At 52.7% G+C, this 27,190-nt stretch overlaps 1 protein-coding gene across 1 annotated transcript in view; it reads left to right on the plus strand.

The window, feature by feature from the left end:
- The first annotated feature begins 575 nt into the window (after nt 1-575).
- Nucleotides 576-27,190, plus strand: part of PTPRS (protein tyrosine phosphatase receptor type S) — an 89,536-nt gene continuing 62,921 nt past the window's right edge. Inside the window, exons 1-5 of the mRNA XM_088067662.1 lie at nt 576-783; nt 1,134-1,301; nt 15,794-15,939; nt 16,840-16,981; nt 24,787-24,975. Coding sequence (XP_087923788.1) covers nt 594-783; nt 1,134-1,301; nt 15,794-15,939; nt 16,840-16,981; nt 24,787-24,975 — 835 coding nt within the window. The 5' untranslated portion in view covers nt 576-593. The remainder of the gene's footprint in view (nt 784-1,133; nt 1,302-15,793; nt 15,940-16,839; nt 16,982-24,786; nt 24,976-27,190) is intronic.

The raw sequence follows: 27,190 nt of genomic DNA on the forward strand, positions 1-27,190 counted from the left end.
CTGAGAGCGTCCTTCCACAGCTCCGGCCCATTATCCCGCTGCTCAGCGTCTGGCTGATGGGAAACCTCTGAGCTGCTGACCCTGTGAGGAGGTTGTGGCTGCAGCTTTCACTCTCTTTTCAGCCCTTCTGGGGCAAATCTCACCTCTGGGGCGGTGGCTGGAAACACAGCTGCTTAATGCCATTCCAGCTTTGCGCAGGGATCAGGATAAAGCTGTAAGCAGGGAGCTCCGCTTGGAGCCGGGAGCTGTCTCCATGGAAATGTGCTGGCAGGGTGAAGGGAGCAGGCTGTTGCTGAGCTGGATCTCCCCAGCCACAGCCCTGCTGATCTGCTGGTTCTGTCCTGCTGCCACGTTCTGCCACGTCCAGGGCAGAGCTGGTCAGGAGAAAATCTCTCCCCCTCCTGTGGAGGCTGCGTTTGCGTGATCCATCAGGATCAGCTGTGGCACCCCTGCTCCAGGTGTTTGTCTTGGGGGAATCACAGCCTGCCTGGACACACGGATCCTCAGCAGACAAAAGGGGACCCAGCGAAGGCATCTCCTCTTTTATCTGCCCTCTTGGGGGGGGATTTGTTTCCTTCCTTGCTGGGTTTTTCATGTGTGAGGTTTCAGCTTCACTTCTTCACCCTGTGCTTTTGTGGAAGAATCGCTCTTTCCGAGGGTCCCTGGGCCCTGTCGGGTCAGATCCCTTCACACCTCATTGCTCGGTGCTGCTCGGCCAGCGCTGCCTCTCCTGTGCTGGGGAGGGAGAGAGCCCGACGGCTGTTAAACTCCAAATAATCAAACGTAGGCTCTGGTGGTGCCTCGACTGTGCTTCTCCTTCCTGTGCTGTGCCCTCCCTCCGTGGGTGCACACGGAGACTGCCCAGCCCTGCCAGGCTTGTGCCCTGCCAGGGAGCGGGGCTCCCATCATGGAGCTGGAGCTGGCCCATGGAGCTGGGCTAAACCCCATGGAGCTGGAGCTGGCCCGTGGAGCTGGCCCATGGAGCTGGCCCCTGGAGCCAGGAGGGCTCGCTGCTGCCCTGGGGAGGGTGCCCCATGTCCCTGCAGGGACCGTGCGCTGCAGTCGCCGCTCGGGCTCCGCTCGGCCGCTGCCCACCCACCTCCCCCTCAGAGCTGTCCCTTTGTGCTCCACAGGTGCTGACAAGGCTGGGGAGACGCTGCAGTTCCCGCTGAGCCAGAGCCTTCCTGGCTGGGGCCAAAGGCCTTTGCAGAGGATGAGGATCCTTCCCAGCCCTGGAATGTCTTCGCTGGTCTCCCTCGTGAACGTCCTCTCCGTGCTGCTGATGGACTGCCTTGCTGAAAGTGAGTGACTCTGCTGTCCCCCTGCTCCTTTTTTCACCCTTCTCCTTTTCATCGTTGAGGAAGTGAAGCTCAGTACCTGATGGAGTGTTTAATTTTCCAACATCCTTAACTTTCCACCAGTGCCTTCCTATTGTTCCCAGCCCCGCCTCGGAGGGACACAGGGCAGCTGAGTCCTCACAGCCTGCTTTGAGTTTCGGCTTTCCCCCAAGGCTGCCGAAGAGATGGGGAAAAGGGAGGGAGCTGCCTGACAGCTCTTGCCAGAGCCTTCCCCCACCTTCTCCCGGCCCCATCTCCACCCAGCTCACCCCTATTGTCCTCTCCTGCTCCCGCCTTTCAGCATCTGCCAGACACTGGTGACCATTGTCATGTTACTTTCTGGGGCTGGATTCCAAACAGCATTTCAAGAAAGAGTATTATGTTTCTCCTTCCCCTGAGTGAACCAGTTCCAGTTCAACACAGTTTTTATCTTTGGTGCCTTTCAATTCCTGCTTTAAAAAATGAAAAGGGGAAGGAAAAAAAGGAGTGAAAATCTTCAGCGACTTGAATGTAATGTTCCTTCGACATGAAGGCTGATCGCTTGGGATCAGTGGGGAATAGACTTTTCCAAGCTGTTTGAATTATGACTTTTTCTCCTCCCCAGCAAAGCTTCTTGAAGCTGGTGAGAGGGCTGCTCTGGTCAGCGTAGCCCTTGACAGCTTTTCACGTAATCGCTTCGTTATCGGGGTTTATTACGATGATGCGCTCGCTGGGGATTGAATGGATCCACGACCTTTTGTTGCTGGGAGATGTTTTTGGAACGGTGCTCTCCGTCCTCTCTGCAGTAGGCAAGTGGGGATGTATTTTCCCTTGCCTCTCTCCTGAGTTTTGCTGGGTTCATGCTTAATCCATCTTTGCAGAGAGAAACACTCATGTGCAGAAAGATAATGTTTTCTTTTATTCTTTTTCGTTTCATAAGCCTGGGAAGGGAGCTGGGCTCCAGGAGGTTCACGGTGGGGTGAAGTGTTGGCTGTGGGTGTCAGTCTGCACCTCAGATGGCACCACTGGTGTCCAGAAAGACAGACCCACAGCTTCAGTTTGAGCTGTCTTGAGTGGCAGCAGCAGTGAACTGCAGCAGGGAACTGCCACAAGCCTTTTGCCCAAAGGTTTATCCAGGGTCCTACTTTGGTGTTGGAGCTGATGCTCTTTCTGAGCACCCAGAGTGCTCAGTGCTGCTTTGTGGGCTCAGGGTGGCTTTGTTGGCTTGTGAAAGGGGGCACTGGGAATCTCCGTTCCTGGCTCCTTGTGCAGTGGAGTCAGGAGTGGGGAATCAGTGGAAATCTGCAGCTCTACAGCCTCTCTGTATGAGCAGAGCCCAGATCCATCCCCGGTGATACCTGAGGGCTCTGTTTGAAGTCTGAGTGTGCAGCCAGGCTGGAGTGTTCCGTGCTGGGAGTGGGCCCGGCAGAATCGCGGCCTCTCCAAATCCTGGCTGTGTGACCTCCCTTCCCTTGTGCTTTCCATTTTCCTGGGAAGCAACAAACTTATTGTCTGTCCCTCATCTCTGGGATGGGCAGTCCCATGTGCTGTCTGACTGCTGCAGAGCCCTTTTGGGGAAAATGTGCCCTCAGGAAGGGCTGGTGCTGGTCAAGCACAGAATGGTGGTGTGGCCTGAGCCCTGCTGAAGTCTGTCACTGCTCTGCAGACACCTTGCTGCTTGCAGCCAAGTTTCTCTCTCCTGTAGTTCTGCAGTGTCCTTGGATCCTGAACTGTGAGGGTTTGTGCTTTTTTCCTCTGGCTGCTCACAGATGTCCACGCAGGAACTTTGCAGGTTGCTGAGACGTGGCTGCTCTTACCTGCTTGTTGTGCAGATGTTGGGCCAGGTGTTGCTCCTCTTGACCTGTGGAGCATTCCAGCACCCCCTGCCCTGTGCCCTGGGGGATGCTCCCTGGTACCAGCTGTCTGAGCTGCTCTGGAGCTGTTGCTGTGCCTGGTGAGGATCAGTGGGCAGGGAGTCGATCGTTCCTGCTCTGGAGAATCCCGAGTCCTGGGAATCTCATTTCGGGCTGTAGCACCCGAGCTGCTGTGTGCCACTCCCCGCTGAGCCCTGCAAACAGCAGACAGCTTTGTGTGTCACAGCTGCAGAGCCTGTGAGGAGCTGTCACAGTTCTGACAATGTCCTCTCCCATCAGATGGCCCTGGGCTCTGCCACATTCGCGTAATCCCTTGGCCGCTCTCCACGTGGCCGGCGCTCGCCACGGCGCTGACCCCATTTCCTGCCCCACTTCTCCCCAGGCCCTGCAGCCCCCGGGCACACGCTGCTGGTGCCCTCCTGCCATGGGAAGCCCACGCTGGAGACGGGAAAGCCCTGGGATTTTGGCTTTTGGAGGGCATCACCCTCCCAGCGAGGAGCGGATCCCGGTGCGGCAGGGCCTGGGCTGAGCCGGGACTCGCCTCCTCTCCCAGGGCAGCTCTGGAGGAGCTGCGGCCTCTGCAGTCAAAGGACCATTAAAATACTTCCCTTGTTTCCGAGGCTAATTGATCTCAGTCAGTGATTTAAATCTTTCTGTGGCAGGAACATTCTATTTAAAGGAAACTGCCATTTAAATTAAAAACCCAAAGCACCACACTACTTTCTTCCTGCTGTTCCTCCTTGGGAAGCTGAAGAGAACAATAATTGAAAGGTGTGACATAGACATGTTCTTTCTCTTTTTCTTTGGTTGCATATGGGCATTTTCTTTGTTTCTTCCATATGGTCAAAGGCAGCCATGGAACCAGGAATTACTAATTCCGTTATTATTTTCAGTGGTGTCATTAGATGGAAAGTATCATCCTTTTGTTAAGGATTCTGCTGTTTGTGTGAGTGCCATGAACTGGCACCGCTGCAGGAAGTTTGGGGGGGCCTCCCTGGGAGCTGCACAGCCAAATGTGCCCTCGGAGCTGAGGGGAAAGCAGACACAGAGACAGACGAGGCCTGGAGATGAGTCCGGGGAGAGGAACAGTTCCCAAATTGCTGATGGAGCTGGGCACGGCACCAAGCCTTGCTGTTTGCTGTTCACACACCCAGCCTGAGACATAAAGCCTAAAACATCTCATTCTGTGAGGGCACAGAGGCAGCCCCGTGTGGCTGGGCAGGGCTCAGGTGCCCCTGCCCTCCTCTGCCACCCGCAGGAACAGCTCCGAGTGCTCCTCAGTCGCACATAAAAGCCATTTACTGCATGGAAATGTGGCCATTTTTCTGACTGGAATCAGCATGCTCGTTGTTTTCAAGTGGATTTTTCTCATTGATTAAACCTCTGTGTTTTACAATAGCACTTTGCTAATTGGCACTTTGCATACACAGAAGGCTGGTGTGTGGCTCTCTCCACCCCAGCAAAGATTTAAGGGCAGGGAACATTACTTATTACTTACGTTTCCTTCCTTTATAAATCACGGTATAGAACCCTTACTAGCACACTCTGAAGTATTACCATAAATAATTAAATCTAAATTGCAATTGACAAAATAAAAGAATAAAGCCCCTTTTATGATGCATTACCCTGGCTTTCTTTCCTTTTAATTGCCCTTGCTCCATCATTAATTTGCAGAACACAGTCATTCATGGGAGGTGCATGTGAGGGGGGCTCTCGTGCTCCGTCAGCATCCCTGGGGCTGGCAGGGACAGCAGCCAGGTCTGCACCGTGTGGGACTCAGGGAGGTGATGGAACACGTGCTGGGATGGGAGTGGAGCTCCTCTAGGTGCACGTTCAGGCTGTGTTTCGGGGAGCTGGTGCCCCGGGGAAGGTGTGGTGTGGAAGGTGTGTGCTCTGTGCCAGCAGGGGCAGGAGCTGGTGCCTGGCAGCACGGTTGGCTCACGGGGATCCGGAGCCAGGCACTCACAGGTGTGTCTGCCTCCTCTCCTGCACGGTCCCTCCCGTGCTCCCATCCCTGCAGGATTAGCCCCTGCTGCACCGCCCTGAGCTCTGGGGTCCGGGCTTTGATCTGCTCTTGGCCAAGACAGCAGCTGTCAGGTGAGATGGCAGGAAAAGTCAAGGAGGATCCATCTTAGGACTTGATAGACACCTTAAGTCGACATCAGTGGGAAGGAAATCTCTCCATGGTGGGGGAAAGCTGCTCCAGTTTTAGGTGTTTGAGATGGATCCGGGACAAGGCAGCAGCCCAGGAGAGGGAAGGTGTCGCAGTGTGGTGAGGCTGAGCTGTCCCAGTCCGGGTCACAGACCCTGATTGTTTGTGGACCCCAAAAAGGACAGGAACCTGCGGGGCTGAGGAGCCAGGGAGATGCTGCAGAAAGGCTTTTTTCCCCTTTGGTGGCTGGGCTGGAGAGGGAGCATTTGTGGAGGGGGAGAATTTATGAACTTAAGGTGGGAGCACAGAGGAAGTTTTGTTGAGGAGGTCGATTGGAGGGTGGTGGAGTTTTCACTTGGAGTTGCACATTGGCCCTGCAGTGAGTGGAGTCTGAGAGAGGAGATGGTAGCTGAATCCTGAAAAGGTAGAGACCACTGCTTCCCTGCCCAGATCCACCTGCTGCTCCTGCTCCTTGGCAGCAGTTGCCTTTGCAGGCAGGGGACACCTCCCTGTCCTTGTGGCTGCACTGCCCTTTCCTTCGCTGCCTTCTCCGTCTGCCAGCTGCGATCTTGCTGAGGGCTCTGGGCTGGTTGTTGTCTCACTCAAGGACACTGAATTAAGCTTCTATGTCACCTTGTTTAAGTGCCTGATTAAATTAAACCTTGCCTGACTGGATCAAGTGATGTATCTCTTTTCCTTTTTTTTTTTTTTCTTTTTTCTTTTTTAAAGATAACTCAAATTGGAAAGTTTGTGTCTCCTGTAGGACCCAGAGAGGAAATAAATCATCTGTTGAAAGAGCTTCCTTGGGGGCAGGGGGGCTGTCACTTCCCAGGTCTCAGCTGTGCCCCCAGTGAGAGTGCTCCTTAGATTAATCTCTGCTGAGGAGCACCTGGGGACAGCGGCAGCCACGGTGCTTGGGACTCAGCCATGGGTGTCTCCTGCTGAAGGATCTTTTCCCAACCAGAGGCTCTTTCTGCTCAGCTTCATTAGATGGTTAAGTTAGGGGAAAAGAGCATCTGTTTGTTGTGTAAGCAAGTGGCTTGTGTGAAAATGTCACCTGCAGAGGATTGGGATGGGGAAAATGTCTGTCTTCATACCTGGATGCCAAAACTGGGGCTGTTTCCCTGTGTCAGGCTTTGCCAAGAAGCCAGGACTTCTTTCTTTATGACTTTTCCCCTTGGTTGTCCTTTTCACACTGACAGTTCTTGCGCTTGCTGCCAGGAAGGACGGGATCTTTCCAGAGTCTCTCCCAGGCCCTGGGTCACATCGGCTTTTCTTCTGTCTGGCAGGGTCTCTGTGCTTGTGTCTTAAGACCAGCCCAGTGCGACTCTCCTGGGTCACTGAAGGGACTCTGTGAGGGATTCCTCCTTTTTGTGGCCTGGCAAGCCCGACATTATTCTTAGAAGGCAAGCAGAGTGTTTCTCAAGGACGCCCGACCAGAGGAATGTCGTTCCTCCGTGCGTGGGATGGAATCTGGGCTCGAGCTGGCCTGTGAGACACAATCTCCCAAGAACAGTTTTATTTACTCTGCCACTCTTCCCCTCCAGTCAAGGATGTTCTCTTGCAGCATAATTGGTCCCAGTTCCCACCTTAGAAAGCTGTGATGTTCTGTGCACTGCAGCTGCCTTTAATATTTTGGGGATTGTAAAAGTTCATGAAAATAGTCACGTTTTACACCATCTGCTGTGTGTGAGGAGGTAACCAGGCTACGGGCTGCAGGCCAGGGAGTCGGGATCCTTCTTTTTGCCTCGATTTGCTTTTCCGAGCAAGGGCTTCTCTTGCCGTGTTGTTGGGCGGCCTGATCAGCCCCAGAGCTGGTTTGGTGACACCACCCTGTTCTCCTCCTGCAAAGCCCGAGCAGGGTGAGGGCTCTGGCAGCGCAGTCGCTGGCCCAGGGGCAGCCAGGCTTCACTCTGAAGGAGCAGAGCATCCTCCACACCCTCAGCAGGATGTGGCAGCGATCGCGGCTCGCCCAGACCAGAGGAGTGCCAGGAGAGAGCAGTATAAATATATTTTGGATGTCTGCTGCTTTGACTTTGAAAGGGAATATTGGGATGAATGATTTAAAGCGTTGACAGGAGGGACTCTGGGCTGACCTGTTTTCACAGAATCGCAGCACAGAGAACTCTGAGCATGTCCCGGCCTGGTGGTTGCAGACATGAAACGTTCCAAGCAGGCCTGGTGGAAACCAGCGCTGCTCGTTTCATCTGCAATGCACCCAGTCATTTCTGTTTCCTTTTGAGGCCGAGAGGAAAAGCAAAGCTTTAAAGAAGGAAAAAAATAAATAGAAGGAGCTGCAACTGGTTTAGCATTCTACAAAGTTTCTCCGAGTCCTCCAAATCTTTAATTGACTCAGGAGCATAAAATTGAGAAGGGGAGAGAGTGAGAGAGCGTGCGAGTGGCGCGAGTGATTTGAATAATTTATTGTCCTTTGAAGTTGCAAGAGAAATTTCAGCTGCCTTGGGGAGTAATTTCTCCCCATTCTGAAAGGGTTTCTCCTTATTTTAAACTCATTCAGAGGATGATAGTTTTGCATTTTCTGCATAATTAATGAGCACAGCTCCCCCCACTCTCACACAACCTCTAAAGAGTGGTGGGGTGATGAAACTTGGTGGTTTTTTTAATTAATAAAGTAAAATTAATTTGACTGTGTCTTCATCCTCACTCACCTCTGTTGGAATCCATGGATTTATTCATAAATTAGTCTGAGCGTGCTGCTAGGAGTGCCAACACTTACAAATCTTTAGCCTGGACTTTGATTTGTTTGGATGAATTTCTGAAGAGATGGTGTAAGGTTTTTTTCAGTTCAGCTCTTAAAGATCACCTTGAGACTGGCTCCAGTGATCTCCCAGGGAGCCAGGAATATCCTCTAGCTCTCATTTTCCTTTGTCTGTCTGTCTGGGGAGGATCTGCTTGATTTTGAGGGGGCTTGTGTGTTTTTTTCTGTATGAGTACTATGATACACCCCTTTTCTTCTAAAATCTGCTAACTGTGATTAATTCAGTAGCTGCCACTTGAGGCAGTGAAAGGGAGAGGGATCAGATAGGAATGGTCTAAATGGTGATCTTTTGAAAATACCCCAAATTCTGGGCTCTAGGAATTGCACCTTGCCCTGTTCCTGTAGACCAAGAACCTCCTTCTCTTGCCTGAAGGAAAGGAGCAGTAAGTGGAGCACAGCTTTTATTTACAGAGTAAGAGAGCAGAGCTTTATCAGAGCTCCCCATTGGGATGGGTGAGGGAAGGGACGTGGGGAGCTGAGGTGTGGGAGGAGGATCTCTGTGGAATGGCCACACAAGCCCCTGTCCTGTCCCATCGAGCAGTTCACATCCCGTGTATCGCTCCACGTGCCCTGTCCCTTTGTGTAAATCACAGCTGGGAGAATGTTTCCTGGGCTGTATCAAGGTGCCAGTCACTGGGGCTCATCCTGTTTGCCATGGAGAGAGGTGGATCCTTTCCATGCACAGGGATGTGCACGGTAGCCTGGAGGAGTCCTGTCAGAATGGGATGACTTCATCCCAGCTGCTGCTCCCATGTGATAAGGAACGGCCCCATCCCTGAAAACCAGCAGTTTAAAGAGGCCAGAAGGAAGGATTATGCTCCCCCTCCAGCAGGAAGGATAACGTGGTTTTTCTCACCTTGGATGTCAGAACTAAAAACAGATTTTTGGTAGCCTCAGTCTCCTCCTGCCTCGGTGCTGCGGGCTTGTACCTCCCTTCCAAAGGGTCTGGATCCCAGTGCACTGCAAACAGGAGCTTGAATAGATGTGCCAGATCCCCAAATTACCGTCCTCATGGTGAGAACAGCTTGGCATGTGCTGCCTAGGAAGGATCTGCTGCCTCATCCCAGCCCAGGAGAGAGGGGGAGCTGGCACAGAGCTTGGGGTTGTTGGACATCCAGTGTAGTAAAGGTGCATTAAACGAGTTCTTCATCTTCCTCACCATAATCTGTGTGTTTTAACTCCTGTGCTGCTGCCATCCTTCACTGCTGTCCTTCCTCCTCTGGGGCCTTGCAGGAAAGGAGAGGGGGAAATCCTCCAAGTGACATTCCCCGTGCCCACAGAGGAACAGGCTGCATCCTGTGGTAGCCCAGCTCCTCTGAGTCAGGTAAGGGCTTTGGTGGCTCAGCAGCAGGGGAATAGCCAGGTGGAAGTATTTCACTTCTAAAAAAACATCCTGGATCTTTTTTTACCCTCCTCTGCCCAACCTTGCCAGTCCTGTCTCCCTGAAGGGAGCCAAGAGCTGCTGACAGTGAGAGGAAGTCTCCATCTGAAGCCTATAATTATCCTGTCTGCCTTCCCAGAAAAGGCCAGTTGGGGAGCGAGCTGCTCCTGCTCCCCGGACCAGCCCTGCCTTCTCCTGCCTCCCCAGTTACTGCTTAATGGACTTTTTATGATGATAAGACGACTGGGTTGGGGAGAAGTTATTGACGGGGAAATGGAATATAATTCACTCCCTGTTTGTTTGTTCTGTCAGAAAGCCCTCGTTTTAATTTTATTTGTGAGGCATTGAGAAACAGCCCTCAGAAATAAAAAGTGCAAAATTTGTCAATAAAACCCTGGATTTCATGGGGTCTGGAGTCTCTGCAGGACCTCTGCAAGGGCTGTCCTCAATCTTGTGGAGTGTCTCCATAGAGACTCCTCCTCCCCAGTCCTTCTCCAGTTTGCAGCTTTCTCACTTGTCCTGAAGAAAAATGTGAATTCTGGAGCTCTCCTCCTTGCCTCTACCCCTGTCTGCAGCTCCCCCGCTCCCCAGCGCCGCTGCTTTGGAACACAGACCTGTTCCAAACAGCGCGTCCTTGCTCCCCACTCTCCATCTGTCTCAGATTTGGCTGCTCTGTCCTCTTTTCATCTGCTCTGTGGTTTGTCTCCTCCATCTAATCTTCACTTCCTTGCAGTGAAGGAAGTGAAGCTTCTTTCCCCAAGCAGCACCTATTGGGGAAGGTCTCTGAGTTCTCTCTCCCGAGGTTTTTTGTGGTTATTTTGTTTTTCTGTGTCTTCCAAGGCTGCAGCTGTGCTCGGTGCCACCCGGGGTGCTGAGTGTCGGGCAGGTCTGTTCCCAGCCCGTGCCCAACCTGCGTGAGGTGTCTAGAGCAGGACAGACGGGCAGGAGTGAGAGATGAGGGCTGTCACCTCCCCTCGGCGTGTGGCAGCCGGAGGTGTGGGAAGGGCGAGCGCCCAAGGTCAGCCGAGTTTGCACCAGAGACAGAGATCTGAATCCCAGTTCTGGGGATGATCTGCAGCCTGGAAGAGCACACTGGCTTGTGCAGCTAAAAGCAAAATTACATTACCCATGGATGGCTTCATGGTCTCGCTTTTTACCTTTGTTCTCGAAGGTGGAGGTGCATGTGTGTGTGTGTGTGTGTGTGCACAAAAAGGTGAATTTCCTCTGCTGGATGTTTTTGAGCGAGGATTGCAGTTGTCTCTGCCTCTCCTGTAGCATGGACACGCTCCCAGGTGGGCAGCTCCGTGGGGAATGTCGGGCTCAGCACCACGGGCCGTTTGTTGAAGGTCGAACGGGAGCGATGAGCAGAAGGACGGCTGTGCTCGTGTGCAGGGAATCTCATCAAGCAGCAGGAAAATGCCTTTCCTGCCGTGTCCCAGCACAGCTCCAGCTCCAGCAGCACTCTGGGGCCAGCACAGAGCCTGCTCTTCCCCGGGCTGGGAGGATGAGGGTTCGTCACCGGCGAGGGAGCAGCTGGAGCTTTGTGTGGGCCGGCAGGACGGGCGCGTGGGCTTCCACAGAGCTGCCAGCGGGCACTGGAGCTCCAAAAATGGGAAAAAACCTTTCAAAATACGTGTTTGGTGGCTGCCTCTCTTTTGTCTCCAAGGATTGCTGCCGCTGTGGGCGAGGGGCCCTTTCAGGCAGGCTCCTGCTGCTCTGTGCTGAGGCCAGATGGAAAACAAGTGGGTTTGTCTTTATTGGAGCTCATTGTTGAGGCGCTTTCCAGGGGGGGCAGAAGGTGACGGGTGTGAAGGTGAGGTTTGTCACCTGCAGTCTGCAGCTGTCCCTGCTGTGGGGCTGGAGATGAGGGCAGAGAGCTGGGGTGAGGGTCAGGAGGGTGCAGAGGCACCTGCAGCCCCCTTGGGGAGAGCCTGGGGGACAGAGGGACAGTGTCCCCCACACTGATGGTCAGGGACTGACTCCAGCCTGTTCCTTGACACCTGTGGGGCCAGACTAAGGAGAGTGAGTGGAAGGGGACTTGTCCCCATCCACATGGGAGCAGCTTTCTGCCTTGGGCTGCCCCAAAACTGGCAGGTGGAGCTCAGGAGGGAGCTGCACTTTTGGGGTGCTGTGGAGAAAGCTGCTCGTGCCCTGTGGTGTGTCAGGGAGCCTCAATTCCTCCCCAGCCTCCTGTTCCTCCATAACCCAGCGGTGGGAGAGCGGCTGGCTCCGTCCAGGTGTGGGGAGGGCACGTCCATAACTGGCTCTTGCTTCTTCTCCCCCTGCTCCCATCAGCTGTCAGCTCAGATATGTGAAGCTCATTTGTTCTCCTGCCTCTCTCCCACCCCTCAAACCATCTCTGGTTTCTCCACCCCTCTCCCTGTCTCTGGCTTTTGATGTCTCAGATGGGCATATGGTGGCTGGGCTGTCTCCCCTGCTGCTCGTCCATCACCGCCTATCCAGCGTGGCAGCCCTTCCCCAGGGACACTGGGTTTAAATCCTTCTCCTTGTCCCCACTCCTGCATCTCTCCAGCCTCCCTGCTGCAGAGCCTCTCAGCCTGTTGTGGCATCCGTGTACCCTCGGCAGGGAGATGCTGGCTGGTTTTAACATGACTGTGCTCAAAGAGCTTTTCCTGCTCTGGTGTCACACGGAGGAGGGAAGGAGAGGAGAGAGGAGGCAGCAGCGTCCTTATGTTTGTGAGGAAGTGTGGGTGTGCAGCCCTCACCCGTGGGCTGGGGGATGAGGAGGAGACCCCCACCCTTCTCACCTGGCTGCCTTCCCCCGAGCCTGTGTGAGAAACCCAAAATCCTGCAGCACGTGCACGTCACATCCCTGTGGAGCTGGTGCCGCCCGAGGTTCCCCAGGCTGTGATTTGGGGAGGGAAACCCACGGGAGCTGATCTGTGTGTGGGACCCCGGGGCAGGGGTGGTCAGGGATGGTCAGGGGTGGGCGGAGTGGTCAGGAGTGGTCAAGGGTGGCTGGAGTGGTCAGGAGTGGTCAGAGTGGCCAGGAGTGGTCAGGAGTGGTCAGGGGTGGTCAGAGTGGCCAGGAGTGGTCAGGAGTGGTCAGGGGTGGTCAGAGTGGCCAGGAGTGGTCAGGAGTGGTCAGGGGTGGTCAGAGTGGCCAGGAGTGGCCAGGAGTGGTCAGGGGTGGCCGCAGTGGTCAGGAGTGGTCAGAGTGGCGAGGGGTGGCCAGGGGTGGCCAGGATGAGGCCGGGGGCTGGACACACGTGTGCCAGCTCCGCTGCAGAGCAGGGAAGCAGGAGAGATCTCTCCCTGTTCCCCGCAGCCCGTGGCAGATCTCCAGCCTGGTGCTTGTTGTTTTTGGGAAGTGTGTGGGCGGTGGGCAGGAGTGAAAGCTTCGGTTTGACTTGATGGCTTTCCATTAAGCTGTGGAGCAGGATCACAGGTACACAGCAGCCATCCAGTCTTTTCAACCTTCCCTCTGGAGACCCAGACCCCGCAGGAAGCCTCTTGTAGTAGGAAAATTCTTTTAAGCTCAGATTTTTCCATTGCTATTTTGATACTTCACAAAAAATGGGGTTTTCTACTTTGCAGGGGGAGAAAGGGGGAAAAATTATATCTGTGAGCGCTGGGCTGATGGAAGTCAGCCTTTCCAAACCTGACTTGTTCTCAGCTGGCCGTGAGGGAAGGCTGCTGAAGTGGTACAAAATCCCCTGGACTGTCAGTATGTTGTCTGGGAAATGTGTTTCTTTGACTTCTATTTATTTCTTTAAAGCCGTGGCCCTGCAGTCTTGGCAGACGAGGGCAAACACGTCAGGGCCTCCGAGGGGGCTGACAGGCTTCACGTGGCACCTTGTCCCTGCCTGGAGCCTCCCAGCGCCGTCTGCAGAGCCGCAGGCTGAGCTCTCAGCGAGCCTTTCCCTTCCAGCCTGGCACTGCAGAGCTCAGGCAGCCCTGGGCAGCACGGGGGGTTGGCTCCAGCTTTGGGTCACCTGTCCCTTGGGTCACCTGTCCCTTGGGTCACCTGTCCCTTGGGTCACCTGTCCCCTGGGTCACCTGTCCCTTGGGTCACCTGTCCCCTGGGTCACCTGTCCCTTGGGTCACCTGTCCCCCGGGTCACCTGTCCCCCGGGTCACCTGTCCCTTGGGTCACCTGTCCCTTGGGTCACCTGTCCCTTGAGTCACCTGTCCCTTGGGTCACCAGCACCCCGGGTCACCTGTCCCTTGGGTCACCTGTCCCCTGGGTCACCTGTCCCCTGGGTCACCTGTCCCCTGGGTCACCTGTCCCCCGGGTCACCTGTCCCCTGGGTCACCTGTCCCCTGGGTCACCTGTCCCCTGGGTCACCTGTCCCCCGGGTCACCTGTCCCCCGGGTCACCTGTCCCTTGGGTCACCTGTCCCTTGAGTCACCTGTCCCTTGGGTCACCAGCACCCCGGGTCACCTGTCCCTTGGGTCACCAGCACCTCAAGTCACCAGCACCTCGGGTCACCTGTCCCTTGTGTCACCTGTCCCCCGGGTCACCAGCACCTCGGGTCACCTGTCCCTTGTGTCACCTGTCCCCCGGGTCACCAGCACCGTGCCTGTGGGGCGCTGGCTCTCTCCTCCCCAGAGGGGACAGGGCTGCTCAGTGCTCGGCGTGGGCTGGTGACAAATGCTGCAGTGGCTGGGGCTGCAGAGGTGGAGAGCACGAGGGGGGAGGAATCAAATCTGCAGCTCAGGGGCTTGGGCAATTTTCAAATCAACAACTTAGCTCTGATTCTCACCCATTTTCCAAGTGAGGAGTAAAATCTAATAGGTTGGGTGGCGGGGATTTTTGTTTGGCTCCTTGTGCCTAAGGGTGAGTCCCTTGTAGACAACTGGGAATTGCAGGAGCTCAGGAAAAGCCCCATGCACAGACAGCTCAGCTCCCCCATCACCCACACTGAGGCAACACAGGACCCCACAAAGGGATGCTGAGCAAGGACTCCAGATTCAGGGGTTTTTGGAGCACCATCCCTTCCTTCAGGATGGAAATAGAACCTTGTTTTTCTCCTCAGCTGCGCTCCCATCATGCAGCCTGCACCCATTTAAATGTATACGTGACATTAAGGTTTATTTGGGGCTTTTATTTTAGGAAATGAACTTGCATCAATAAAGTGTTCTTAAAAGCCCTGGATGTTTTTAGCTGTACCTTCAGAATTGACTTCTGCAAACTCTTCAGATATCGAGCGGAGGGGAGGAAGGAAGTCAGGGGCACAGCGAGCATTTATATTTTAGCCTGGAGCAAAGTTTGGGTTTTACCTTTCTCAGATGGAAGGCAGATCCCCCAGTGCCAGTTCCTCCAGTGGGACTTGCTTGATAACCTTTAGCTGTAACATTGCAAAGAAGACTCTGACCTCTAAATATAGATTTGGATATTTATAAATGCGGTGCTTTGTACACACAGCATTCGGTGGGACGTAAACAGCTCCAGCAAATTGTATTTACCTCCAGCATGGAAACAAATGCTTGATTGCATCACATGAGCTTGCTCAGTGCCTTTTATTTATATACTGCTGGCCACGCCAGGCAGGGAAGGGGAGAAGGCTTCCTTTTGTCTTTCGACCCCTAAAAGACCCTGGAGACTTCTCCCCAGCTCCCATTTGTCCTCCTGTCGAGCCCTGTGGGAGTCTGTTTGCATCTTATTTTATAGATTCTTGAGTATGAGCAGATAAATACACACTCTTCAGAGTCACATGCTCTGCTTTTCTCAAGAAAACAGACGGCAACTTTATGATGTGAGTGATTTTATTTGAACACAGCTGTGGCCTTGTGATTTAAATATTTCAATAAATTTTAAACTAACTAGATGAGAGGAAACGGTGCAAGGAAAGCAGGTTAGAGCAAGGAAGGAGGATTCCCAGTGGGTGGGGGCAATATGGGCTCCTTCCCTGGCTCTATTTCTGTCAATCTCCTCCCATTCCTTGGTATTTTGGTCATCTCCAAGGAGCTGGGAAGTGCAGTCCACTGTTTCTAAGGGTTGTTTTCAGCTCTACCAGCTTTTGGTGATGCTCATTAGATGGGTTTTGCAAGGACAATTTCCCCTGTACAAAACAATTTAAAAGTCTACTTTTCAGGACTAAAAGGGTTTGCAACATTGAAATATCTTTGTAGGATCAGGCTCTTAATCGTTTTCTGCTGGAGCTACTTCATATGTAAAATGGAAGTACAGGCTGTTCTGAAAAAGGCCAAGAGGTTTAATTTCAAGTGGTACCATTAAGAATAGCAGCAACAACACTACTATTAATTACAAACCGTGTTTATTAGCGTTTGTGACTGCCACTGATGATATTTCCTTTTTGTCCTCAAGGTCCCCCTGTGTTCATTAAGAAGCCTGTGGACCAAATTGGTGTGTCAGGAGGGGTGGCCTCCTTCGTGTGCCAAGCCACCGGAGACCCAAAGCCAAGGGTCACCTGGAACAAGAAAGGGAAGAAAGTGAACTCTCAGAGGTTCGAGGTGAGAGATGTCCTTGAAATCTGGTGTCTCTGTGAAAAGAGAGACTGACACAAAGCAGCCCCTGCTCCTCTCCAGCCACTCTCATACCTGATAATAAAGGGAAATTTGGAAGGGGAGGAGTTTTGAAAGCAGGAGGAGTGAAATGCAAGCTCTTGGCCTTGTCAACAACTGCGTTTGTTCCAAAGCAAGAGAGAACTTGGTTCAATTACGTTACTGAAGATTTTTATTTTATTTTGTTGGGTTTTTCCCTTCCTGGGATATAACTTCTTGCTTTCCTAAGAAACCCCAACTAAGCTGGTGGTACTTCAGCTCTGTAAATGCACCCTTCATACTTTTGTACCCATCCATGGCTCAGCATTTTAATCCTGGGACAGTCTGGGGTAAACACTGCAATTGTTGGCAACCAGACCCAAGCAATTGGCATTGTTTAGATAGAAATGAGAGCAGAGGAACAAGGACTGGGAGGTCATCCTGTGGAATTTGCTGTGGGACTCAGCCCTGCCAGGCAGCTGTGTGCTGGGAGGAGCTTTGTGGTGTCAGCTGCCCCTGCAGATGGAGGAACAAGGCAGGGGTTCATTTTTATTTTGTTTTCTTTGCTCTGTTTTGTCCTTCGCCCCAGTTGTGCTCTGAATACCCACCCCACACCCCGTCACTGTGGCTTGTTCTTTCCGAGCCTTTGAGGTGCCCACGGGGGGTTTGGTGGCTCAGTGTCCCTGGCAGGGTTTGGCTGTGACACCTCTGTCACCTGGAGGTCGGGGGGGAGCCAGGTTGGCTGCGTTGGTGACGTGTGGGGGCTGAGGGGCAGCTGAGGAGGGTTTGCAGTGGGTTTGTGTCTGGTGTCTCTTGAGAAGCAGCAACCCAAGGACACTGACTGTGTGTGTGTGTGTCTCTGTCCCCCAGACCATCGAATTTGATGAAAGTGCAGGTGCTGTTCTGCGGATCCAGCCCCTCCGGACCCCCCGGGACGAGAACATTTACGAATGTGTTGCTCAGAACCCTCATGGGGAGGTCACTGTCCACGCCAAGCTCACCGTCCTCCGAGGTACAGAACCTGGCACGGGGGGAAGGGGCCCTTCAGCTGCGTGGGGAGGCTGTTAAAAATTCATGGCAAAGGCACCGAGTCCTCCTGGGTTTGGTTTGGTTTGTTCTCACCTGTCAGATCTGTTTGCTGTTCTCACCCCAGAGAGGTAAGAGACAGAGAGTAAGAAACAGAGCTAAAACTGGACCACTTGAGGTTTGACTGATGATGTGCTGGGGGTCCTTCCAACCTTAATTGTCCTACGACTCTTAGGATCTTCCTCCTCTCCAAAAATTCCTTCCCCAGCTTTATGAACAGCACCAAGAGCTCCCCATTGTACACACAGAAATGTGGCTCCAGGAATTCTTCATTGAGGAATCACTTTAATGGGCTGGGGTTAAGGTGGTTATGGATCTGCAGGGGCTTTCACACATTCAGTAGCAATGCAAACGTTTCTCCTTGTGCAGGATACCTCTTGTGCCTTTCTGGGCTTCTCCCCTTTTCCCAGAGGTCCTTGGCTCTGTGCACTCTCCAAGAAAACAATTCCATTCTCCATTTTGTTCTTGTTCTTTTTCCCACTTGTCCCCGTTACAGAGGATGTTTACATGGATGCCTCCCTCATGTCATCTGTTTGAAATATGCTCCCTGAACTGGATGAGGGGGAGGGAACAATATGCTGCTGCTCTGGATGCCTCTGGATGTTTGCTGTTATTGCCCTGGAGATCCCTAAAATCACTGTGTGAAGCACTGAGTGGGGCTGGGTGCTAAAACCATTTTAGGGTTTGGAACACCCATCAGTGATGTTCTGTGTTCAAACCACAGGGCAGTGCAGGTGATCCTGGTGGGAATGGGGTGGTGGATGACTGCCTGAGAGCTCCCAAGGGGAATTCAGCTTGGCTGTGGATGAAGCCATGGGTGTTCGAACAGCAGCAGCAGCAGTAAAAGGCCTTCTCTCTGCAGTGAACAGGACTAAGAACAATTCTAGGAGCTCCAGGCAGGAGCCCCACAGGGCCAAGGGGTAGCTGTGCCTATGGACCAGTTGCTTTTCCTTCAGCAATTCCAGCGTCCCCTGCGGGAGCAGCTTAAATCCTTTTGTTTGAGCAGGCAGCGAGCACGTCCTTCATGGTGCAGGGCAAAATTGGTGTGTGACTCCCCAGTGTGCAGCAGGGAGTGAACACCAGACATGAAGGGCACATGGCAAAGCCCCCGGCCTCCCTCTTTAGCTGGGAATATCCCTGCTGTGGGCTCTGTGCTGTCAGGATTTTGGCTGCCTGGGAGCGTGGGGGCCCGTGGTCCAGTCATGCCTGACAGATTTGTGTAGGTGATTTAGATGTGTGTGCAGCTCCTGTGCCTGGCATGGCATTTAACCTTCTGTTGGAGGAACGTGGTGGGATGGAGCTGTCAGGAGCTGGGAACAGCACAGTATGACAGGAGTGTGTCTAACTGTGGTTATCCCAGAGGGTGGGAGCCTTATTCTTCACACTTATTCCCATGAATTCCCTTGGAGCTGTGACAGCCTGGGAGAAGGGCCCCTGCAGTCATATTCAAAGTTTGTAGCCCTTGAATTTAGCTGCAAGCAGTGGCAAGGGAGGGTTCTGCTCCCGCTGCCTTCCGTGGTTTTAATGCACTGGCCACCAACAGTGAGCTGCAGTGTGGGATCACTGCATCTCTGAATCACCAAGGCTGGAATGACCTCCAGGGTCACCAAGTCCAGCCTGGGATCCATCCCCACCTCCTCCCCCACCCAGAGCACTGAGGGCCATGTCCAGTTGTTCCCTGGGCACTTTCAGGGATGAGGACTCCAAACCTCCCTGGGCAGCCCCTGCCAGGGCCTGACCACCCTTCCATGGAGAAATTCCTCCTGATGTCCCACCTGAGGCTCCCCTGGCACAGCTTGAGGTGTTTCCATCCTTCATCACCCCTTAGCTCTCACACAGCAGAGTTCGTCTCCTCTTTGCCTGCGTTTTTAAGTGCTGGGAAAATTAAAAGCACCAAGCCAAATGCACTGATCTGCACAATGACAAAGTGAGCATGTTGGCATCTACTCCTCTCCTGTTCCTCCCCTCTTCTGCACTCACCCACTCTCCTGTTTGTCTTTTCTCTCCCTGCTCAGCCTCCTCCTCTGTCTCTGCTCTCCTTTGCAGAACTGATGCTGAGCAGAGAGAGGGGGCTGCTCCACAGCCTGGAGATGGATGGGAGCTGTCATTTGCAGAACCTGCTACCTTGGCACACTCTGGAGAGTGGAAACCTGGGCCCAGCTGCTGCAAACTGCACGGGGGGCTCTGGGGTAGCTGTGCAGCCTGTGATCCCACACATACCTGGGGGTACCTTCCTGCACCAGCATTGCAGCATTTCCCCAACACCAGTGCAGTCTCCCAGCAGCAAATAACACAGAAAATATTTCCTCTTTCAAAAGAGAAAACAATACATTCTTCCCTACTAGATGCAGCTGCTGAAGGGATTGAGCAAAAACCCCTTTTGCTTATGCACATGATTACTCCTGGAGCAGACCCTGGTAGAAACCCACATGCCTTCACTTGAAAACAGGAAACTGCAGGAGAGGGAACCTTGGGGAGCTTCTGAGAAGCAGAGCTGTGATGGACACTGTTCAACTCACGCAGTCCCTTCACACCAGCTCTGCTGGCTTGTTTGTCCTTCCTGCTCTGCTTCTCCAGGGACCCCAGTTTGGTAGGGCTGTGGAGACTGGCTGTTCTTTCCACAGCTGGCTAGACAGAGTGCCTGCAAACCTGACTCCTGCAGGGCTCAGAGAAAGTGGATCTGGGAAGCATTTTCCAGTTGTTTTTGACTCCAGCTGCTGTTGTTTTTTGCTGTAACTTAGGTGGGAAGGAAGGTAGTTAACACAGACACCCCAGCCCCCAGTTGGTGTAGATTCTCTGAGCTGCTCACTCCCAAAAAAGATATTTATGTCTATATCTGTATCTCTTGGGATAGATGTACACAGGCTGTGGACTCCCCATCCCTGGCAGTGTCCCAGGTCAGGTTGGACAGGACTTGGAGCAGCCTGGGACAGTGGAAGGTGTTCCTGCCGTGGCAGGGGTGGAATGAGGTGGGCTTTAAGGTCCCTTCCAAACCATCCTGGAATTCTATCTGTGTCTACATTTATATCTCTATCATCTCTGTCTATATTATGATGATTATTATTACTTCCTGTATACAGATTATCCTTTCCCTCCACACTTTTGGTAGCCTGAGAGGGATTCTGGGGCTGTGGAGGCTTTCCTGTGCTGTCAGAGCTGAGTGTGCTCAGGGGGCAGGGACCCTGCTCAGCCACGGGAGGCAGGGGCTGGGTCTCAGACAAGGACCAGACTGGCTCTGTTCTTTGCTCTGTGGAAGCTGGTGGAGGGAATTCTTGTGGGTCATTAGTAAATGCAGCACAGAAACCAGTGATGAGTCCAGTCCAGTGCTAGGGGCAGAATCTGGTGCAGTGCTGTCTGTTCCTGGGATTGCTGCACTCCAGAGCACGGGGGAGAAGGGGCTCCCTCCTGGACTGTCACTGGGGCTGCCATGCACAGACTTTCACAGCTTCTAGTGTTTCCCTCTTGGTTTCCTTTCATGAAGTATTCAGACATTTCTTTAACAATTCCAGCCTGAAATCTCCCTCACACACTTCCTACTCCAAAAGCACATCTGGTGTGGGAATGTGTAAAGTTCTAGCAAGATCCCTGTGGTTTGTTGGGTTTTTTTTGTAATTGTTGGCTTTAAATCACAAAAGGTAAACAAGAAGCAGCTCTGGATGCTGAGCAGAGTCCCAAGGGAGCACATGGAAAGGGAAGCTGCCCCCTCTGAAATGTTACCTTGCCGTTTGGAAAATTCCTGGCAGTCTTTCTTCAAACTTGACTTGTTTTGCTTTTCTTGTAGTGACCTGAAAATTGGGTGACATTGACAGCAGATTAATTCTGTAGCTTCTGAATAACATCAAAGTCATTTTAACTGCCTGTAGAAGGAGGGTACGTGGGGACACATTGGTGGAGGGAACACAGGCATTACCTGCACTGGTTTGGGGTGCAGCACACATATCTGAGGGCATTTATTGCCTGCAAGCCCACAAATTCTAATGACATTGTTAGGCTATTACTGTTTCCATAGTGAAACTTTCAGCTCCATGAGATGGAATCAACAGAGCGAGCACATTACTGAGACTCCTCCCTGCATTAAAATGGGCTTTGGCTGGGCAGTGACAGAGAGCTGAGACACAGGTACAGACACTTGGGTGGAAATAACTTGTTGATGTAATTTCACAAGGCACAAAGTGCCAGGGTACCTGGGGAGAGGGCAGCTCAAGTGTTCATAAACATAATGAAAGGAACAGGGACGGGTTCAAGAGTGCTGGATTTTGATTTTGATCCTGATTAAAATCTGTGTCACTTGAGCTGCTCCATCTCTGTGTTCCTGCTTCTTCCACCCTGAATGAGGACAGTTGACTGTAGAGACCAGCCAGCATCCACATCTCCAGAGCAGAGTGAAAAATCCCTCCTCCTCTTCCCTTCAGAGCATCCTCGAGGCTTTCTGCTCCGACTCCATGGCACGGCTGCTCACGCTCACACCCTCCTCCTCTAAATTATTAAACAACTGTGTACACCCTGCGGGAAGAAGAGCAGCAGCAACACCCGCTTTATCTTCCTTAATCATCCTCATTTCCAGCACAGCTAATTAGCTAAACCCAGAGCTGCCACCTTCCAGAGTGCCAAGGGGACAGAGCAGCCCTGTCCCCTGGCTGGGGCTGGGGACCCTCGCCGTGTGTGGCAGCTGGGCCCAGGCACGTCCCCGGGCAGCATTTATTATAAATGACAGCTGAAGTGCTCCTCTCTCTTCCCCTGCCTCTCTCCATCTCTCCTCCCTGTTCTTTCTCACCCTCCTTTGCTCAGCGAGGCCTTGAGGTGATCCACCAGCTCAGGGGGCTGTGAGGAGCTGGGTCTAAGGCAGGGATGAACGAGGTGTTGGGATGCTCCTTTCTGTGGCAGCTGCACCTCAGGAAAAGCTTTGTCTGCGTCAGCCAGCACGATTCCAGCAGCAGCAGCTGCCCAGATGTGCCCTTGAAGCATCTCCAGCTTGTTCCTGGTTCTTTTGTTCCTGCAGTTGCCTGAGCTGCTTTCAGAAAGAGAATTCACAACCCGAACCATTCCTGGTTTATCCGGGACAGGTCTGGGGGGTTTGGGATGGGTGGGGAGGGTGGCAGGGCAGGCGTGTGCCAGTCTTGTGGGGATTGCAATGAGCTTGTAATTGCTTCCTTACAGGGAACCCAGCTGCTGGGGATGGAGGAGTTTTACTTCCCTGGCAGGAAGGAAATCTGAGCACTTGGAGCAGTCTGTGATGTGCAGAGATGCTTCCTCTGCTCAGCTGATCCTCAAATCTGATCACGCCTCTCGTCGCAGTTGTTTTAATTAAACTCAGAGGAATTCTGCACATTGTGCTGCAAGATTAACATTTTTGTTTAATTAGAAACACTTGGTAATAATGGTTGTAGCCGGCCTCCCCCAGCACACACACACACACACACATGTGCACACACATCCCAGCAGGCACAGGTTATTCCCTCTGTGGATTAATTGCCTCATGGAAGGAAGGGGCAGGGCTGGAGGCAGGTGGAGCAGCATCACCAGGGAGCAGGATAAAAGCAGGGATCAATAGTGATGTCATCTGCAGCCAATGCGGCTCTGGCTCCTCACCCTCCCACTGCTGAGAGAGAGGAGGGGAGGGAGGACCATTAAAGCCTGGCTGAAAGCTCTGCACAGGCACAGCAATTCCCAGAGCCCCTGTGCTGGCCTGACATCACTGCTGGGGGCCTGGGGTGCTGCAGGAACACACAGTTTGGGGGGTCCTGCAGTGCCCCAACACAGCCCAGGGAGCTCAGAGGGCTGGGGCAGTCTCTAGTTAAAGATGTGTGTGAACAGCTCCAATTTACAATACAAAATCCTGGTTTAGAGATGCTTCAGATGCACCAAAATGGCTTTAAACTGAAAGATCCCAGGAAGAAATTCCTTCCTGGGAGGGAGGTGAGGCCCTGGCACAGGTGCCCAGAGCAGCTGGGGCTGCCCCTGGATCCCTGGCAGTGCCCAAGGCCAGGCTGGACAGGGCTGGGAGCACCTGAGACAGGGGAAAGTGTCCCTGCCATGGCAGGGGTGGCACTGAGTGGGCTCTGAGGTCCCTTCCAGCCTTAACCATTCTGGGATTCTGAAGGAGCAGCCACCACACCAAGTATTTCTCCCTTGTCCTGCTGTCTCTGGGTTCTGCCATTCGTATTTGGCTCCATTCCTCTTTACCCATCGTGTGCCAGCCTTAGGAAACGAGCTCCGGGTGTGTTTGCAGGATGGTTCCCAGCCAGGGCCAGCCCCATCTCAGTGCCACTGTCAGAGCTCCCATCAGTGTCAGTGGGGGGCTGGTTGTGATGGATGTTCCTTTATTAAGAATCCCACCTTTTTTTAATTCCCTGCATTATTTCCCTGCTGTTCCCTCACCTGCTTTTGGGATGGATTCCATGCCACAGACTCCCAGGGCTGTGATTCCCTGACACGGCTCGTTGGAGATGGCAGAGGATCCCTCCCAAATCTCACCCTGCTGCTGGCATCCTCCTTCCAAGCTGCCCTCCCCCAGACACCTTCCTGGGGCTTGTTCTGTGGCAGCCAGCTCTCCCCATCCCACGGGAGCGAGGGGCTGTGCCAGATGTTATTGGGGAAGCACTGGGGTTTTGTAGGAGTTACCACAAATTAGTCAGCATTGTTGGGATTGCCCTCCTCACCCTCATTAGTGAAGGCAAAAGCAGGATTGAGAGGAAAAGGAAGCTCAGTTGAAGCTCAGCTGAGCCTCTCTGCTGGGTGCTGGTGCCACTGTTCTTGGAGGGCAGCAGCACTTGGAATTAATAAATCTAGAAATCACAGCCTGGCTGACAGCACTTGGCATATTGTTGTTGTTGTGTCCCCTCTGGTCACTGCCGCTGAAGGAGGAGATTTTTCCTCTCCTTTCTCTCCCAGTCCCACTGTGTTTGACAGCCCTTTCCACGTGGGTTCTTCCATTATTTCTCTTGTGCAGTGTGTTTTGTACTGTGAGCTCTGGAGGGGGAAGGTGAGCCCTTCCTTTTACCTGTGACTGCTCAGAGTGTTCTGTGCAGGGATCCTCGCTCAGCCTCTGCCAAGCAGCCAGTGCCAGCCCCTGACCTGGCAGAGCTCCCATGGAGAAACTCTGACACGGTGACTCGAGCACAAATTCTCTGGGGAGCAGGAGAGGGAGCTGGGGGGGCTCAGCCTGGAGGAAAGGGCCTCAGGAGGGAGCTTCTCACTCCTGCAGCTCCCTGGCAAGAGAGTGCAGCCAGGTGTGGGCTGGTCTCTGCTCCCGCGTGATAGCACAAGGGGAAATGGCCTCAAGTTGCCCCAAATTGTTCAGATTGGATAGCAGGAAAAATTTCTTGACTGAAAGAGTGAATAATCATAGAACAAACTGCTTGGTGGAGTCACCATCCCTGGACATGTTCAAAAAGTGAGTTGATGTGGCACTCGAGGACATGGTTTAGCGGGCAGGTGGACTGGGGATCGATCTGGGAGGTCCTTTCCAACCTTAATGATTCTCTGATTCTATTCTGCTGTCCCACAAAGGGTTTTAAAATATTGCATTTGAATGTAGAATCTTGGGACATTGAAACAGTCACACAAAATGGACAAGCTGGTAAATCTTCCTGAGTCACGTGTTTTCCATCTTGGAGCATTCAGTGTTTGAACTTGCATTGCACAGGGCAGTGTCTGCCTGATGCTTTCCTTGGGGTGTTCCACTGAGCCCTGGCCCCTGTTGAAGCCCTTCCCTTTGTTCTCCACCCCCAGAGGACCAGTTACCTCCTGGCTTCCCCAACATTGACATGGGGCCCCAGCTGAAGGTGGTGGAGCGGACGCGGACGGCCACGATGCTGTGTGCGGCCAGCGGGAACCCCGACCCCGAGATCACCTGGTTCAAGGATTTCCTGCCCGTGGACCCCAGCGCCAGCAACGGCAGGATAAAACAGCTGAGATCAGGTAAGGGCTGGGGCTGAGACTGGAGGAGTTGAGAGCAAATAGAGACACGAGGAGACTGCTCAGAGGGGCCTGAAGCAGAGGAGAGGGCTGATAGATGCAGGCTCCACTGCTGTGGATTGGGGCATTTGAGTTTTCTTGGTTTTTACACCAAGAGCAGTTGGAGTTTCCACTTTTAGCCCTCCTGGTCTTCTCTGCTGCTCAGTTGACGTGAAGGGAATGACAACAGGGAAGCTGGCACCCAGCCAGACAAGTTCCCTGGACCACGGTACTCTTGAGCTCAGGGGAGACTCCAGGGATGGGGGCTGAGGGTTTGTTCCTCAGAGCAAGAACTGGAAGGAAGAACCACCCTGGCAGACACGTCTTCCTAGGCCACACACACCTGCTGTAGGCTCCATGGTCAGGCAGCCTCTTGCTGTCAAGCACGATGGTGAAATCGGAGCCTCTCAAAGCTGGTGTTGAAGAACAGCTCGTGCAGGATGTCCCCAGCATCACATCCCTGCAGCCATCGCTGGAGAGCACTTGGAATGTTCTGGAGTGACCCCTCGCTGCCTCTGCCCATGGAGTCCATCTCCACCAACAGATGTACCCCAGCTCCGTGGCTCTTGTCAGTTTTCCATCTTTCCCCATCTGCTTGTCCATCTGTCTCTCTTGTTTGTTTTCTGTTTGCTGTTTTGTGTGTGTGGCAACGTGACATCTCTTAATATTCACGTTTCAGGAGCTGGTTTTGTACTTGTTAAATCTGCCAGTTCTCTGTGTGAGAGTCTGTGCAAGGAGGGCATAGGTGGATTTATTGCTGAGTACTGCTGATAAAATACTTCCATTGATAGCTGCAAAAATGAAACAAGTTTTGCAAGTTCTACCTTTTGACAAAAACTAACCCAAGAAATAATCCTTTTCACAAACTACTGGGGCTGACTGCTTTGACCCAGCCTAGAGGAAATGTGTCCGTGGTTCATTTTTCAGCATTCTTTGGCAAAAGAAAGGCAAAACAGAGGCAAAGCAGAGGCTTTGGTGAGGCAGCTGGAGTTGATTTGTTCATATGAGACCTTTCACAAGTTCTCCAATGAAGTGATCAGCAACGGCTCCTGCCCAGATCTCTGCTGGCTCTGGAGAAATCACTTCTGACTCTGTCCTGCTGGATCTGGACAGCAAGGCATGGAAACACCTGGTTTTTCTCTTGCTCGATGATTCTACATAAAAGTTTTTAGTTCTGTGGGCCACCAGTGGAAAAGCTTCAGCATAGCTCCAGTTTAATGTAGCTTTTACACACCTGCATAAATGCCTCCTTGTTCAGTGAAGCAAAGTTACAAGCAGATCCTTAAACTGCTTTGTTGAATTAGAATGGCTTATTGAATCCCACGAACGCAGATGAGATTGACCTCCCTGTTTTATCATAACAGCTGAGGCAAATGCAAATAAAAAAAATCACTCAGCATAAATAATGAGAAGTAAACTAGAATTATATCATGCTCTGTGACCATGATCTGAAGTGTGAGTAATGCACAGGCAGATTATTTTTAATACATTCATCATCTTGCTAGAATGCCTTTACTCTTTAGCTCAGTTTGATCTGGTGTTTTCCTTGAAGCCACCTGAGTGCTTCCTTTTTATTCCAGTGAATTCATTAACCTCAGAGTGAACCCTTGACCCTTCTGATAAATAGAAGATACCTGCTGAGATTTAATCTCATTTACAGCTGCTTTAAATTAGTAAACTGGTGGAATCCTCAAGCATCCCTGTTGTCTTCAGGGCACAAACCTGTAGCCTGTATGTCAGGGAGTGCAGATCCTTGGGCAGTCAGGACTTCCCAGTTCTCCAATTTCATCTCCTTTCGTGGCCTTCCAAACCTTGCATGTTCTGCAAAGAGAGGCCTGCAAAGGTGCAAAATATTAACATTAGGGTCCTCAGTATGTACTGTGCCAGCACTTGTGTCTGTGGAAGGGACTGGAGGCCCAGGCAGCTCGAGTGTGGGATTGTGAGCGAGGCCTGTTTGAGTTGCTAAGGTCAGATCTTAATTTCATATATTCATCTTTCCAGAAAAGAAGCTGTGCCCCTGAAGGGTGGCACTAGCACACATCAGGGCACTGGGGCTGCTCCAGGACACTGCTGATGGGCTCAGGGTCTCCAGTGGGACCCCAGCAGGATCCTTGGGGAGCCCAGACAGCCAGCTGGGTCTGTGTGCCAGACCCCAGAGCAGGGAGGAGCAGCTACATCA

The sequence above is a fragment of the Pseudopodoces humilis genome, chromosome 28 (genome assembly GCF_049639895.1).
Source record: "Pseudopodoces humilis isolate 2021_Gansu_Grassland_sample_001 chromosome 28, ASM4963989v1, whole genome shotgun sequence".
In the NCBI taxonomy this organism is placed as follows: Eukaryota; Metazoa; Chordata; class Aves; order Passeriformes; family Paridae; genus Pseudopodoces; species Pseudopodoces humilis.